At 44.8% G+C, this 13,684-nt stretch overlaps 2 protein-coding genes across 3 annotated transcripts in view; one reads left to right on the top strand and one right to left on the bottom strand.

The window, feature by feature from the left end:
- The window catches only part of LOC118077248 (uncharacterized), a 45,291-nt gene extending 37,534 nt beyond the window's left edge, over positions 1-7,757 (bottom strand). For both annotated transcript variants that reach the window (XM_088652754.1, XM_088652753.1), the window contains exon 1: positions 6,930-7,757. In XM_088652754.1, coding sequence (XP_088508880.1) covers positions 6,930-6,984 — 55 coding nt within the window. In that variant the 5' untranslated portion in view covers positions 6,985-7,757. The remainder of the gene's footprint in view (positions 1-6,929) is intronic.
- LOC132592816 (uncharacterized) overlaps positions 1-13,684 on the top strand; it is a 38,042-nt gene that overhangs the window by 20,234 nt on the left and 4,124 nt on the right. The window lies entirely within an intron of this gene.

Genomic DNA, 13,684 nt, shown 5'->3' on the forward strand with positions numbered 1-13,684 from the left:
TTTATCTAAAGTCCCTCACCACCTTACCACCAGTGGGATTTCCCTCTCATGGATCCCTACTGCTCTGGTTAGCCTTTCCCTCGGGCAACTTATTGGCTTCACTGACCAGCCCTTAGTATGTCAGAAGTACTTTGAACTAGCTTCCTTTCCTGACCCCAGGGAAGCTTGGTTCTCTTCTTAGTCACACAACTGGAGAAACTGACACACTGCTGGAGTCAATTAGCGTTTTGGCACACTTTTAACTTTATTTATTAACTTGAGAACATGGATTTCACTGGTAACTTATTGCGCATTCCTCTCATTATACAACACAGACTTAATATAGCATTTCATCCCTCCAAACCTAACCTCCTCCCTCCCCACACTCCCTATCCACCTTCCTCAACAGACTCCCCTTAACGGTTATCCCTCTTTTGTTTTTAAACACAGTCTAGTTCCACCTCCTGGAGAACTGCCTATCATTGGAGGGATAGTTTAACCCACAATGCACCGGAGTTCTCAGGAAGCTCTAATCTGCCACACACCCCTCTTCTCCCCGTTTCCCACCCTGAGACATCCTTCCCTGCTTTCCTTGTAGGTCCCTCCCACCTCCAACTGACCTCTTCCTGTGAGTGTCCTCCTTATTTCAAAATAAAGGAATCTTGATATAAACTATACAGAAAGTAGATGAATAGGTGTAAACACCGGACATCTGCATAAGCTCCTTAATTGATTGACAAGACAAACGCTCTGTTACTTCTTGATAGGTTAATTTGAAAGTAAAGCCAACGTAGATTGGCCTGTTGCCTGAAATCCCACGTGGGGTTGTGTGTACGCCCTTAGGTTTTTTTTTGGAGATTTAAGTCTGAAAAAAGAATGTGTTTTTGGTCTGCAAGGTGTCTGCCAGGCTTGGGTCTGTTCTGCATTGTCTTGCTGTTCCTGAAAGCCTTGAAAATGCCTTGAGCTTGCCAGACTTTGGCTGCAACCTGCCAAAGGGAAAAGATGCAGCTAAGTTTTCTTTAACACCGTTCTAAGTTTGTATTCGTAAGTTAGTTATGTTTTATTGTTTTATTCTGTAATCCGTTTTTGAGAACTGTTATAATTTTGCTTGTTTAACTATTCTTTTTACAATAAATAGTTAAAAGAGATTTCTGTGGGTTTTGGTCCTTCCTGGCTAACATTGCTAAACCAGTCCTTACTGTTCAGCCTCCTACCAGAGTAAAGTTTGTCTAAACGACTTGGTTAAAGCGTTTAGTGGTGGCAGTCTACCATGAGCTTATAGCATTTTGATTCTAAGTAAGGTATCAGGGCATAGCTGAATCCTTCCAGGGGGGAAGCCCAGTGGTCTTCGGGAAGAAGAGCTGGAGCGCCAGGTGGGAAGAGACGACAGGTGTCCCGACCTTACACGACAATAGGAAACTCCAATCTTCATCTGAAAATAATCTGTAGCAACAATTATTCAGAATATGCACTCCAGAATAAACCCAGCTGTCTTCAAATCTTAACCCCTCAGACAGTGCAATATGACTCACTGGGGAACTTTTTTTTTCCAATTTCTGTTGCATGAGATTTTTCAACTGTTCTTAAGTGTTCTTTCAATCCTGATTTCATATCTGAAGTCGGTTTTGTTCTGTAAGCTCTACGGTTTTTTTGCAATTCATGTATTTTCACTTTTCACCATAATCTTCGTTTATCGCAATGCAAGAATTCAATATTTTATTAAACACAAAGCCAAAGTAGTACAATATGATTATAGATTCTATTGAAAGAAGGAGACCAATTTAAGTTAAGATGATTGGTTTCAGTACTACCAGATCAATGAAGTGTATAAAATGGACAAGAAAATAGGTTTTCAATTGGAGAAATCCAAATTGGAAACAGAATTGTTAGAGCCAAAACCAAAAATTCTTTCCAGGATGTATAATTTATTGCTTGAGTGGCATACGAAAAATGAACAGGTGAAATCTGTAATGATTGATTAGGCTAAGGACGTGGGGCACAGCATTATGTTGGAGGATTGGGAAAAGTGGTGGAAAAAAGGTATTAAATTTACAGCATATAATTCATTGAGAGAAAATATGATGAAATGATGTTATTTAATTCTGGTTAAGATAGCAAAAATCTATCATACACATGATAACAAATGCTGGAAATGTAAATATATGGAAGGAACCTTCTACCATATGTGGTGGACGTGCCCCAAAGTAAAGACTTCTGGGAAAAGATTTATAATGAATTGAAAAAGGTGTTGAAATTTCCAAATCCAGGCCTCTGGAAATGGGAAAGATGTGGTGTGGGGTGAGAATTCTAGTTAAGAGGTACTCAGGTTGGTTGAATAACGGTTTCTGAAATCTTGGCTTGTTAAAGGAAATGTTGGTCCAATTGGGGGAAAGACACCAGGGGAGGGGAAGGAGAGTGTTTAAAAGTATAATGTTAAGATTTTGATTAGAGAAATGATTGTATATAATAATTGAATTTTCTGGAGGGAGAAAGAAGAATAGCTGGGGAAAGAAATTTTAGATTCGTATCAAATATTTTTGTGTTCAGATAGGTGTCTGGGCAGAGAGCTACCTTTCTTCCTCTCTTTGCTTAGAAGCACCTGGTGGCAGGGGGGGGGGCTCTGAGGGGGGAGGAAGGGGTGGAGGGAAACCCAGACACAAAGATGGATCTCCTTTGGAAGGCCGCACCTCACGGGTTCCTCTTGTGGCAGGAGGGGACCCGTGGGGAGGCGGCACGAAGAAGGAGGAGGATAAAGTGAATATTTTAAGGAAAAGATTCTGAATTAAGAATAGAAAATCCGCCATAATTATAGTTATGAAACTAAGAAAATCAGGAAGAAGAGAATCAAGGAAGTCACAATTACAATGTTATGAAAATAAGAATTGGAGAATTTTTAAATTATTTGTTTGTTTGTATGTTTGTGTTGAAGGATCAGCTGGGGGAAATCCAAACCTCAATACTCCTCCACCCCTGGACTCCTGGTGGCCGGGGGGGAAGAAGAGGGGGGGAGGACAAACTCAGCCTTAAAATGGACCGCCTTTGACTCTCAACGCCTATGGGTCCTACTGGTGGCAGAAGTGGACTTGTGGGGGGAGGGAGAATAGAGGGATGGAGTACACATTTTATGTTTTGCCTTGTTTTGTTTATATTAAAATCAATAAAAATTATTATTAAAAAAGAAAAAGTTGTTGAAAAACACATTTATTAATAAACCAGAAGCCTTTTTATTTGGTATAGTACGGGAAGAAATTCCCAAAAAGGATGTTACTTTTTTTTAGTATGCCACCACAGCAGCGAGATTATTGATAGCTAAGAACTGGAAGACACAAGAATGTGTGGAAGATTGGCAGATGAAGATGTTGGACTTAATGGAACTTGCTGAACTGACCGGGAGACTGCGTGACCAGGGAGAAGAGTCGGTGGAAGAATATTGGAAAAAATTTAAAATATACTTAAATAAATATTGCAATATTTGATATTATATGGACGATATTTGGAAGTTGTTATAGGCTGTAGGTGTAGAAGTAGTGGTTAGTAAATTAAAAAATTTATAGAAATGAATTAAATAGATGATGAAAGAAATGATGTAAGGATAAGATACACAATGTGGTAAAAATTATGATTTAGAAATTGCTAAAGATGACATACAGTGAAGCTCAGAAAGGGGGGACCTGAGGAAGTCACCCTACAATGTTAAGAAAAGAGATTTGTAATTAAGAAATTTTTGTATTGTTTTTGTTGCATTGTCTATTTGTTAGTGTTTTTTGTGTTGTATTATGTTTTATTTGTTTATGTTGTGTTATTATAAAATGAATTTTTTTGGAAAAAAGTACAATATGATTATAAATGTAAGTGACTTATATAGCATTGAACATGACAAGTATAGCATTGAAAATGACATGTATATCTATGTATGCAAAAAAATGTATTCCCTTGGGATACAGTATATACAAGCTGCTGTTATTCAGGTAAGAATTTGCGCTTGTAGCTCTTGTGTTTGTGGACTTGCACAGGGGATTCTCGTTTGATGGTCCAGCAGCAGTCTGACATCGTAGTTTTGTCCCATCCCCCTTGATAACGCTCTTCCATTGTCTTCAGGTCTTGATGGAAGCGCCCTCCCTGTTCATCACTGACTGCCCCAAGGTTTTTGGGGAATTGATCTAGGTGACTGTTCAGGAAATGGAGCATCAAACTCATATTGCACCCAAGATTGTGGAAAGCCAGCAACTTTTTTTAAACCACAACCTCATAGTTGTCTGCTTTTTTGTTGCCAAGGAAGTTTTTGATAACTTCCACGAAAGACTGCCACGCTTTCTTCTCTTTGCCATTCATCTTCCTGACAAATTCCTCATCTCGAAAAAGGGCACGAATTTGAGGTCCATCAAACACACCTGCTTTGATCTTCTCGAAAGACAAAGTGGGAACAGCGGCAACTATATGTCGAATACATTTACCTTCAGTATTTAATGCCTTCACAAACTGTTTCACCAAGCCATCTTTTTGGTTGATTGTGACGTGGAAGGAGGAATTCTGGATTTGATTCTGAGATGGATTTAAAAGAATTAATTTGGAGTTTGAAAAGCAACATAGGAGGTAAGGATGAGATCTTGCAGATTTATTATAACGATTCAGGATCTCATAAGCCAATATTGACCTCAAGCCTTTATGTGGCTGAATTAAGCTTTGCTGAACATATAGCTGTCCGTATTTGACATAGGAAACATAAAAAAGATGGCTTGATGAAATGGTTCGTGAACACATTAAATACTGAAGGTAAATGTTTTCAAATACAAGTGCAGATTCTTGCAGCTTGTATATACTGTATCCCAAGGGAATTTTTTTTTTTGCATACCCCAGGCCTTGCAAAGAGAGGTGGCCTTTCCTGCTGCACACCCAGGCTTGGCGCACCCTGTCTCCTCCGCAGGACTCCAGCTGAGCGGGTGCAAATTCCCGCGTTTTGAGAACCGTCAGGCACAGCCCGGTCTTCCAGTGGACAATGGCCCGGGTGGCGGCATCCCAACTCCAGTAGTATTGCACAGACTGGGGCTTGCAGTCGGCCAGGCCAACCCTTCCGACTTCATGGGATGAGGCGTGGACGCACTTTTCCAAATGAGGAAACCATCACCTCCCGGCACTGGGGAAGAATAATAGAATCGTGGAGTTGGAAGGTACTCCCAAAGGTCATCTAGGCCAACCCCCGGCAATGCAGGAATCTCAACTAAAGCATCCATGACAGATGGCCACCCAACCTCTGCTTTAAAACCTCAAGCGAAGCGAGAGTCCCGAGGGAGTCCATTCCAAGCAACTGCATTGCATTTATACTCGTCACAGAATCGGAGGGTTGGAAGGAGTTCCCCAGGGGTCATCTAGTCCAACCACCTGCAATGCGAGTCTGCTATATGTATTGGACTACAACTCCCATCAGCACAGCCGTGTTTGTTGGGGCTGATGGGAGATGTACTCCAAAGCATCCGGAGGGCACCAGGTTGGAAAAGGCTGCCGTCTACGGTGTTTCTCAAACTTGGGTCCTCCCCAGCTGTTGTTGGACTACAACTCCCAACTTCCCCTACTAGCTAGGAATGATGGGAGTTGCAGTTGTTTTCTTAAAGGAAACCTGATGCGCCTGATATGCATTCCTGATAGACTCAAACAGCCCTGATAGACTCAAACTGATTGCTGGCTAATATTTCCTTGCTAAAATATGTGCTTGCTAAAAAGAGGGAAAGTAACCAAATGTGCGGCCAAACTGTTTGATGAGATTTGGGAGCGGCAGGGACATTAGTATAAAACTGGTTGTCTTGATGACACATTTACAAAAAAATATTGCACGAGGAAATGGGATTCAGCAGTGAGGTGTATGATAGGAAAGTTGAGATCAGATACCACAGAGAGCGCTGGGATACTATTGACACATTGGAAGAACATGAACATCTGCATCATCTAGCATGAAGAGATAATACCATATAAATATATGGTATATTTGTTTATGAGTGTGTTTTGTATGTTCTTAAATTAATTTTGAATGATGATTGAACAGAACAAAATAAAGAAATACATAGGTTGCAGAAAAAAGAGAGGGGGGGACTCCAGAGACATCAGAAGGGTTCCGTCCATTGCAGATTCTGCTACATATTATGCCAACCTGGTATACTCCAGATGTTTTGGATGACAACTTTCTCCTGCACCTTGTAGTTCAAAACATCTGGAGAACAGACTGCATTGCTGACTACTGCACAGGATTGAAGCTAACGCTAAGAATAAGCCAGCTCTCTCCTTGTCACCCAGAAAACACCCAACATTTGTGCAATGCTTACAACAGTTAAACATCCCAGATTCCCCCTTCCAAATCAGCAGAGTTAAAATATACGTTGGAGACAACCCAAATGATGAGTGCTTATTTATTACTTTATCACCCGCCTGCAAGGTCCTTGAGACTGAACACAGTGGGATATCCCATTTTGTCCTCACAACCTTCTTTTGAGGTAGGCTACACTGAGAGCTCGGGATTTCCCTAAGGCCGCCCAGTGTTTCATGGGGGCTGAACTCGCGCAGATTTTAGGTGAACGCTCCCTGGTCCAACAGCAACCTCCTATTGATTTTGTTGCGCAGGATCTCAAAAATTTAGGGTGCGTGGTTTGCATATTCGTGACTTGCCTAACAACATTTGTAGGTCCCAGAATTCCTGGAACAGTTTTGTTGCTCCTTTTCAAATAGCCTTCAATGGTCACCTAGCTGCACACACAGAGAGAAGGGTACATAAAAAAATAAAAGTAAAAACACCTCTCGTTGCCAGGAGAATCCGTTTCACAATCAAAACAAACACAGGTCAGCCAGTGAAGGCGAACTGAAACGCTGTCCATGCAGGGGAACTATTTGTACGTAAAAATAATAATCTTATGGACAAGGAGGAAAAAAGGGGTGCAAAGAAGGAGCAGCGAAAGCAAACTTACCCTGCAGCCAAGGAAGGAAGAAAGTCCAACTCAGGCTCAGCTTGAAAAGCTTCATTGTCTTCCAGGCGAAAGAAATTGAGGGGGTTATAGATGGGGTGGAGGAGAGCCTTTGCAACGGGCAAAGTGAACTGGATGCGACAAAAGACGAAGGTACAATTTAAGGAAGCAAGTTCTGTCTCTCCCGGCCAGCACCCTTTAGCACCCAAGATAGCAGCAGGGTGTTGATCCCAGGGGAAGTGCCGTGAGAAAGCCCATGTCCAAGGAAAGTCGCCTCCTGGCTTTCCCAGCAAAAATGGCAAAAAGCGCTGGCCTGCTTCTCAACTAGCTCCTGCTGATGGAAGAGAAGGGAAGCTTTCAAGAAGCACAGAGTTCTTCTTCTTCAGGCAGGGTGATTGGGGGAGAGAGAAGAAGACCACCTTCCTGCCCAGGTGCCAAATGATGCCCTAAAAGGATATAAAAATCTATATAGTGCAGTAAACGCAGCAGCAACGTGGGGAGTGGGAAGGGAGAAGCAACAGAGCTGCTGGGCTCCGTCCCCTGCAAGTTGTGATTCCTGAATAGGGACAGAGAATTCTAAAGAACTTGAGCTGCTGCTGGTGAGGTCGTTGCTGGGAGCTGGAGGGGAGCCAAAGCATCCACTTCAGCCCACAAAGGAGAAGTGGAGGCCCCTGGGTTCCCAGATTAGGACGTTCCCTTTTGTTGAGGATCCTCTTTTCACACTTAGAAAGTCTGTGGCGTTTGCACGAGAACTTACAAAGCTGCCCGTACTGAAGTACTCGAGGCAAGACACAGTGATAACAGCAAGAACCTTTATTGACCTACATAACTGGGAAAATAGGGGCAAGACAACTGCTTATATACATTTCTGAAAGCCTTGGCCACTCCCACTCCCAACGTGATTGGCTGTCTAAACTTCCAAGGTGCGAATCACAACTCACAAGTTCAAGGGCCAATGGCAGAGGCCCAAATCCTGAAGTGCCCTGTGATTGGACACCCTGTATCGAATCAGAACAAAGGAGCTCCATACTCAAGCTCAGCCAAACACAGACCACTGAATACATAACACGTATGCCGGGGCCCATCCAGTCTGGTCATTAGGGCCATCACTCAGTGGTAGAGAGCACCTGCTTTGCTGTAGAAGGTCCCCGCAGCTTCTGATTGGTGCAGGTGCCCCAGAAACAATAGCCGACAGTCGCTTCGGACGCTTGGCTTCCGAAAAACATTTGAAAACTGGAACACTTTCTTCCGGGTTTCTGGCGTTTGAGAACCAAGGCATTTGAGAACCAAGGTACCACTGTATAGGTTTCTAAAAACACAGTGGGGTCACAGAGCAGATTTAAAAAAGCAAGGGAGAACCTCCCCTCTCAAAAAACTATCGAATAAAATAACGGAGGAAATTAAACTAGATACAAATGATAAAACCAAAAATTAGCCTTTCTGGATCAGGGCAAAAGTGCATCCATTGCTGAACTAGTTGGGCCATTGGCCTGATTCAGCAGGCTGTTCGTAAGGAGTGCTTCCTTTTGACAGACCTGTGTTATAAATTCAACAGGCTGCCTGCAGACCAAGACTGCAGTCCTATTCTATATACAGTTATTAAGGACTTCCACGCTTCGGCACAGCAGATTTTACCTGTGAGTAGATACGCCCAGGATTGCACGGAAACTTCCTTGTGCTCGATTCTCATTGAAATCAACGAGACTTGACTTTTATATGGGGCCAAATTCCAAGCCATTTCCTGGATCCAGCCCAATATATTTAAACACACAACTCTAAAGCAGCAGTTCCAAGAGTTTCAGCAAAATCCTGCAGTAGGAGATGGATTTCCACCCGGCTGCTTCAACTGTCAAGTCAGAACCTACTTTGCAACACAGAATTTGCAGAACACAAGAGGGTTTCAGCCTTATATTGCCCGTGCAGAAAATTTAGATTGAAATGCATGGAGCTTAATAAACTTTAATAATAATAATAATAATAATAATAATAATAATAATAATAATAATAATAATTTATTATTTATACCTCGCCCATCTGGCTGGGTTTCCCCAGCCACTCTGGGCGGCTTCCAACAGAAAAATGAAATACTGTAAAATAATCTATTAAACATTAAAAGCCTCCCTAAACAGGGCTGCCTTCAGATGTCTTCTAAAAATCTGGTAGCTGTTTTTCTCTTTGACATCTGATGGGAGGGTGTTCCACAGGGCGGGTGCCACCACCGACAAGGCCCTCTGCCTGATTCCCTGTAGCTTTGCTTCTCACAGCAAGGGAACCGTCAGAAGGCCCTTGGCACTGGACCTCAGTGTCTGGGCAGAGCGATGGAGGTGGATACGCTCCTTCAGGTATACTGGACCGAGGCCATTTAGGGCTTTAAAGGTCAGCACCAACACTTTGAACTGTGCTCGGAAACGTACTGGGAGTTTCCTCTCTTATTCTCATGTTGGTGCCTTCATGCAGCCTTCACTTGCTTGATCTAAATCGCTTTTCCTCCCTTGCCACCTTCAGGAGCCAAGTTCAATTGCAGCCGGAGAACTTCAGAAACTTTTGCGACCGGGTGGTACACTTTGTGCTCTGGCTGTTATCCAAGGGCCCCTACAGCCAACCTATTAATTGAGCATTCATCTCAATTTGCTTGCACAAAATATACATGGAGGTTAGAGTATATCTGGTCTTTATTTAGCATTCATTCTTCTTTGTTTTCAGGTCAGCGAACATTCTTTCTGCATTCACCCTGATTTGCTTGTGGGGCGTTTACCAGACTTTTTGCAGCTTGAAAATTGACACAGGAACGCAAGGGGGGCCTGAGGGCAGAATCAGCGGAGCTCTCTCCCCAGGAGCAGCGATGGGCCTTATTCGGGGCTCTTCCAGGAAACGGAAAGCGAAAGCGGAGGGAATATCCCAGGTGAATAATAATAATAATAATAATAATAATAATAATAATAATAATAATAATAATAATATATTATTTATACCCCACCCACCTTGGGGCAGGGCACGAAGTTGCTGTCTTGATGGCCTCTGAGCCGAGAATCACAGAGAACTCTGCACATGCCCTGGACCATCCGGATTCTGGTAGGGAGGGAGAGTGGCCAGCTGGCTGTGCTTAACTTGCGAAGGGTTAAATCGAACAGAGCGGGAGTCCTAGAGAGGACGGGAAGTAGAGACAGGGGACAGGTCCTCCTGAGCAGAATCCCCCTCCCTCCCTCCGTGCCCAGCCCCTTCCGGCATCTCTGGTCTCCTCCACGTGCTGCCTCAGTTTCCCTCCTGGGGAGAATCCGGTGAGTCTCCTCTCTCTTCCCCCTTGGGTGCCTGGGGGAGAAGGGGGCTGCAGGGGGTGTTATGCTTCTGAATGGCAGGGGGAGACCCCCAAGCCAGGGAGGGGGCGCGTTTCCAGGAGGTCTGTGGCTCTGCTCTTCCTTTGCATCCAGGCGCTGCTTCCTCGCTTGGCCCCACACTTGGGGCAGGATCTCACCGGTCATGGGGGATTATGATGGGCTCACTCACCCTTCCCCTTATGCCTCACTTCCCTGGGTCCTAAATGCCATTGGAACTGAGAAGATTGATACAACGATGCGATGCGACTTCTTATGAATTTCTAAAGTTTAACAATATGTAGCTGTTTCAAAGTATGGATCCAAGGGTATGTGGCAGAATAGTAATGCGGAACCTCCATCTCCCTTGCGGCTAGTCTGGATAAGATTTGGGCTCCTTGGGGCAGAGTCCTTGGCACAGATAGAGGAGGTGGGAGGGGGGGCAACCCCTTGAGCGCTGGCGCAGAAGCGGGGAAACTGCAGGAAAGGAGGGGGAGGGGTGCTCTCGGCTTGCCAATGGTTAAAAGCTGCAGAGCTGCATTCCTAGAGAGGACAGGGAGGCTGAGAGTGGGCAAGGTCCTCCAAGTCCAAATTCCCTCCCTCCCACATCCCTTCCTGCAGGCTGAGAGGAGGCTGCTTTCTTCTCTCTCCTTTGCAAAACTTCCTAGGTGCCCCTCCTGGAATCCGGTGAGTCTCCTCTCTCATCCCCCTTAGAGTGTCCAGGGAAGAAGGGGGTCTCAGGGGTGCAGGGAGGCTGCATGGGGTCCCCTGTTCAGATCATGCATTGGGGGGAGACCTCCCTTATCCTCTCTGCCAAGCCAGGGAGGGGGGTGAGTTCGCAGGAGGTCTGCAGGTCTGTTTTTCCTTGCGATCCAGATGCTGCCTTTCTTTTGGGGGAGGGGGCTTTGGGTCAAGGAAAAGTGGGCTTGCAAATAAACCCCATTCAGGTTTGGGGATAAATTACATTTGTTAACAGAGGCATGGAACATTTCCCATGGAACATGGGAACATTTCTACATGGGGGGAGCACAGGGAAAATAAAAGGCTTTCTGCATCTGCAGCAGCAAAACCGGACCACTTCCTCTGTCTCAGATGCAACAACACATGTCTCTCCCCTATTCAGGCTAAACAAGTAGATGAACTAATGTGAAAGCAAATTTCAGATCTATCCTCAGGAAATAGATCTTATCCCCACGTTCTGAGACAAATGAGGAGGGATTATCAGTCATTCCATGCCTTGTACTACTACTAACAGAGGACATGGAACACATAAAATCTTTCTTGGCTCACTGTAATAAAATTCTTACCATCCCGATACCGTGTTTCCCCTTTTTAAAGACACCATCTTATAACTTTTCCCCCCTCAAAAAACAACAACACAGGATGGCTTATTTTCAGTAGGATGTCTTATTTTTATTGCATCAGTATGATACGGTACAGCAATTTGCGCGCTGAGCAGGCGGTGGAGAACTCAGCTGAGAGGCGCATTTCCCCCCTGCTGCTTGGTTCCCTGTAACCTCACTTTTCGCAGTGAGGGAACTGCCAGAAGGCCCTCAGCACTGGACCTCAGTGTCCGGGCAAAACAATGGGGGTGGAGACGCTCCTTCAGGTCCAGTTCTGGTGGTGATATGCTTCTTAATTGGGCCATGGACACATTTCTGTTTGTGTTTCTGAGGGCTGAGAAACATCAGTGTTCACCTGATGTTATCCAAAAGGCATATGTATCTTGTATTTTGTTAGAAAATACAACTGTTTGATGTGTTGTTTCTCAAAACAGCTTCACCCCCATTGGAGTCCCTAAGCCATTCCTAGGTCATCTCGTCTAGTCAAGTTGCGAACAGCTTTGCATAGGGCAAATATACCCTCGCCCCATCAACACCTCCTGGAGTGCACATAAATGAAGCTGATACTAATGAAGCTGTGCTGATGTGAACAGTTGTTATGTGGGTGGGTGGGGAAGAGCTGTGAAACACTAACTTAACTGAGCTCTAAGTGTGGTATAGAGGTTAGAGGGGTCAATTAGGGGTGGGGACCTGGATCCAGTGGTCACACCAGGTCCTTACTTCCTCCATGGGTCATGGTTTTGACAAGTGAGCCCTGCCCACTTGTCACTCACATGTCGCAGTGATGTCAGTTGACCCATGATGCAGTTTGGAAGCAAAGAAACAGCATTTTGCAAGTGTTGATGATCAGTTGGGCTGGTGCCAGGCATCCTCATTTGGCCTGTGAGATTGTTCTGGCTAAGCTACATGCACCTTCCCCTACACCTGATATCCCGTGTGACATCAGATGTGGGGCAGGTAAAGATGTGGTTGGGCAGAAAGTGGGCTTTGTGGGCCACTGAAAAACCTGCACATGGGTTGAAATCAACACTCAGCAATGATGCACACTGGTTGATTGTAGGGTCTGATGGGAAGAGTAAAATGGAGGAAAGACACATGTACACCACCTTGAACTTTTTGGAGGAAAGGTGGGGTGTAAATGTAACTAAAATGATGGCGACAGCAACAACCAGTTGCTAGGGAACAACACTGGGAGAGGTTTTATTACCCTCATTTCTTGCTCATGGACTTCCCAGAGGCACCTGGTTGGCCACTGTGGCAAAACAGGGGGAAAGATGCTGTGACTCTCAGGCTGTGCACACAATTACCGTTTACTCCAGCTCCAATGTGCTCTGGCATTTGAAGCCACACACATGTTTAGCCACAATCCATCTGTGTCCTTCAGTTCCTTGAGATGCCTTTTCTCTCAAACATTCCACCCAGTTTGAACATGCAAGCCATGGCTAAGCTGAGGTGTGCACATTTCAGACATCCATTGCACACACAGATTACAGTGTGTGCACAGAGGATGGCTTCATTGAAAAGGAGCCTGCGGGAATTGCAGGCATAGGAAAACAAATCAGGCCATTTGCATCAGGTCAAGGAATTCGTTTTCCCTCCTTGCAGTCTACAGCAAGATTAAATTGTGACTTGAAAAGCCTCAGTCTAGCCTTGATCTGATGCAGAAGGCCTCCTGGCTCTCTTCTGCTTTTCTCTCCCACTTCAGTATTTATAATGTTCATAGGTGCACAAGCTAGAGGCTGAAAGGCACTCCCCCCCCATCTCCTTTAGCAGCAGTGTAGCAGTTAGAAATTCAACAGGTAAAACTTCTCCATCTCATGCCTATGCTGGGATAGCCACATCTGTTGAATTTCTGCCTGCAGCAATTAAAGGCACAAGTCAGGACCTCTGTCAGAAAGTAACGGCGGCTGCTGATTAAGTTACAACCCTACTGCAAACGAGGAGTTGCAGATAGTGGCGGCTTAAGAAATGGAACTCTGCCCTGCAGCAGGCGTGCACTAGGACCCAGCGTTGCCGCCAACAGCGAGTGCATACAAGATAAGACCAAACAGGACGAGCGAGTGAGCGCGCAGGGTGCGAAACGGAGAAGGGGAGACATCCCACG

This window comes from Zootoca vivipara, chromosome 10, assembly GCF_965207765.1.
Source record: "Zootoca vivipara chromosome 10, rZooViv2.hap1.1, whole genome shotgun sequence".
Lineage (NCBI taxonomy): Eukaryota > Metazoa > Chordata > Lepidosauria > Squamata > Lacertidae > Zootoca > Zootoca vivipara.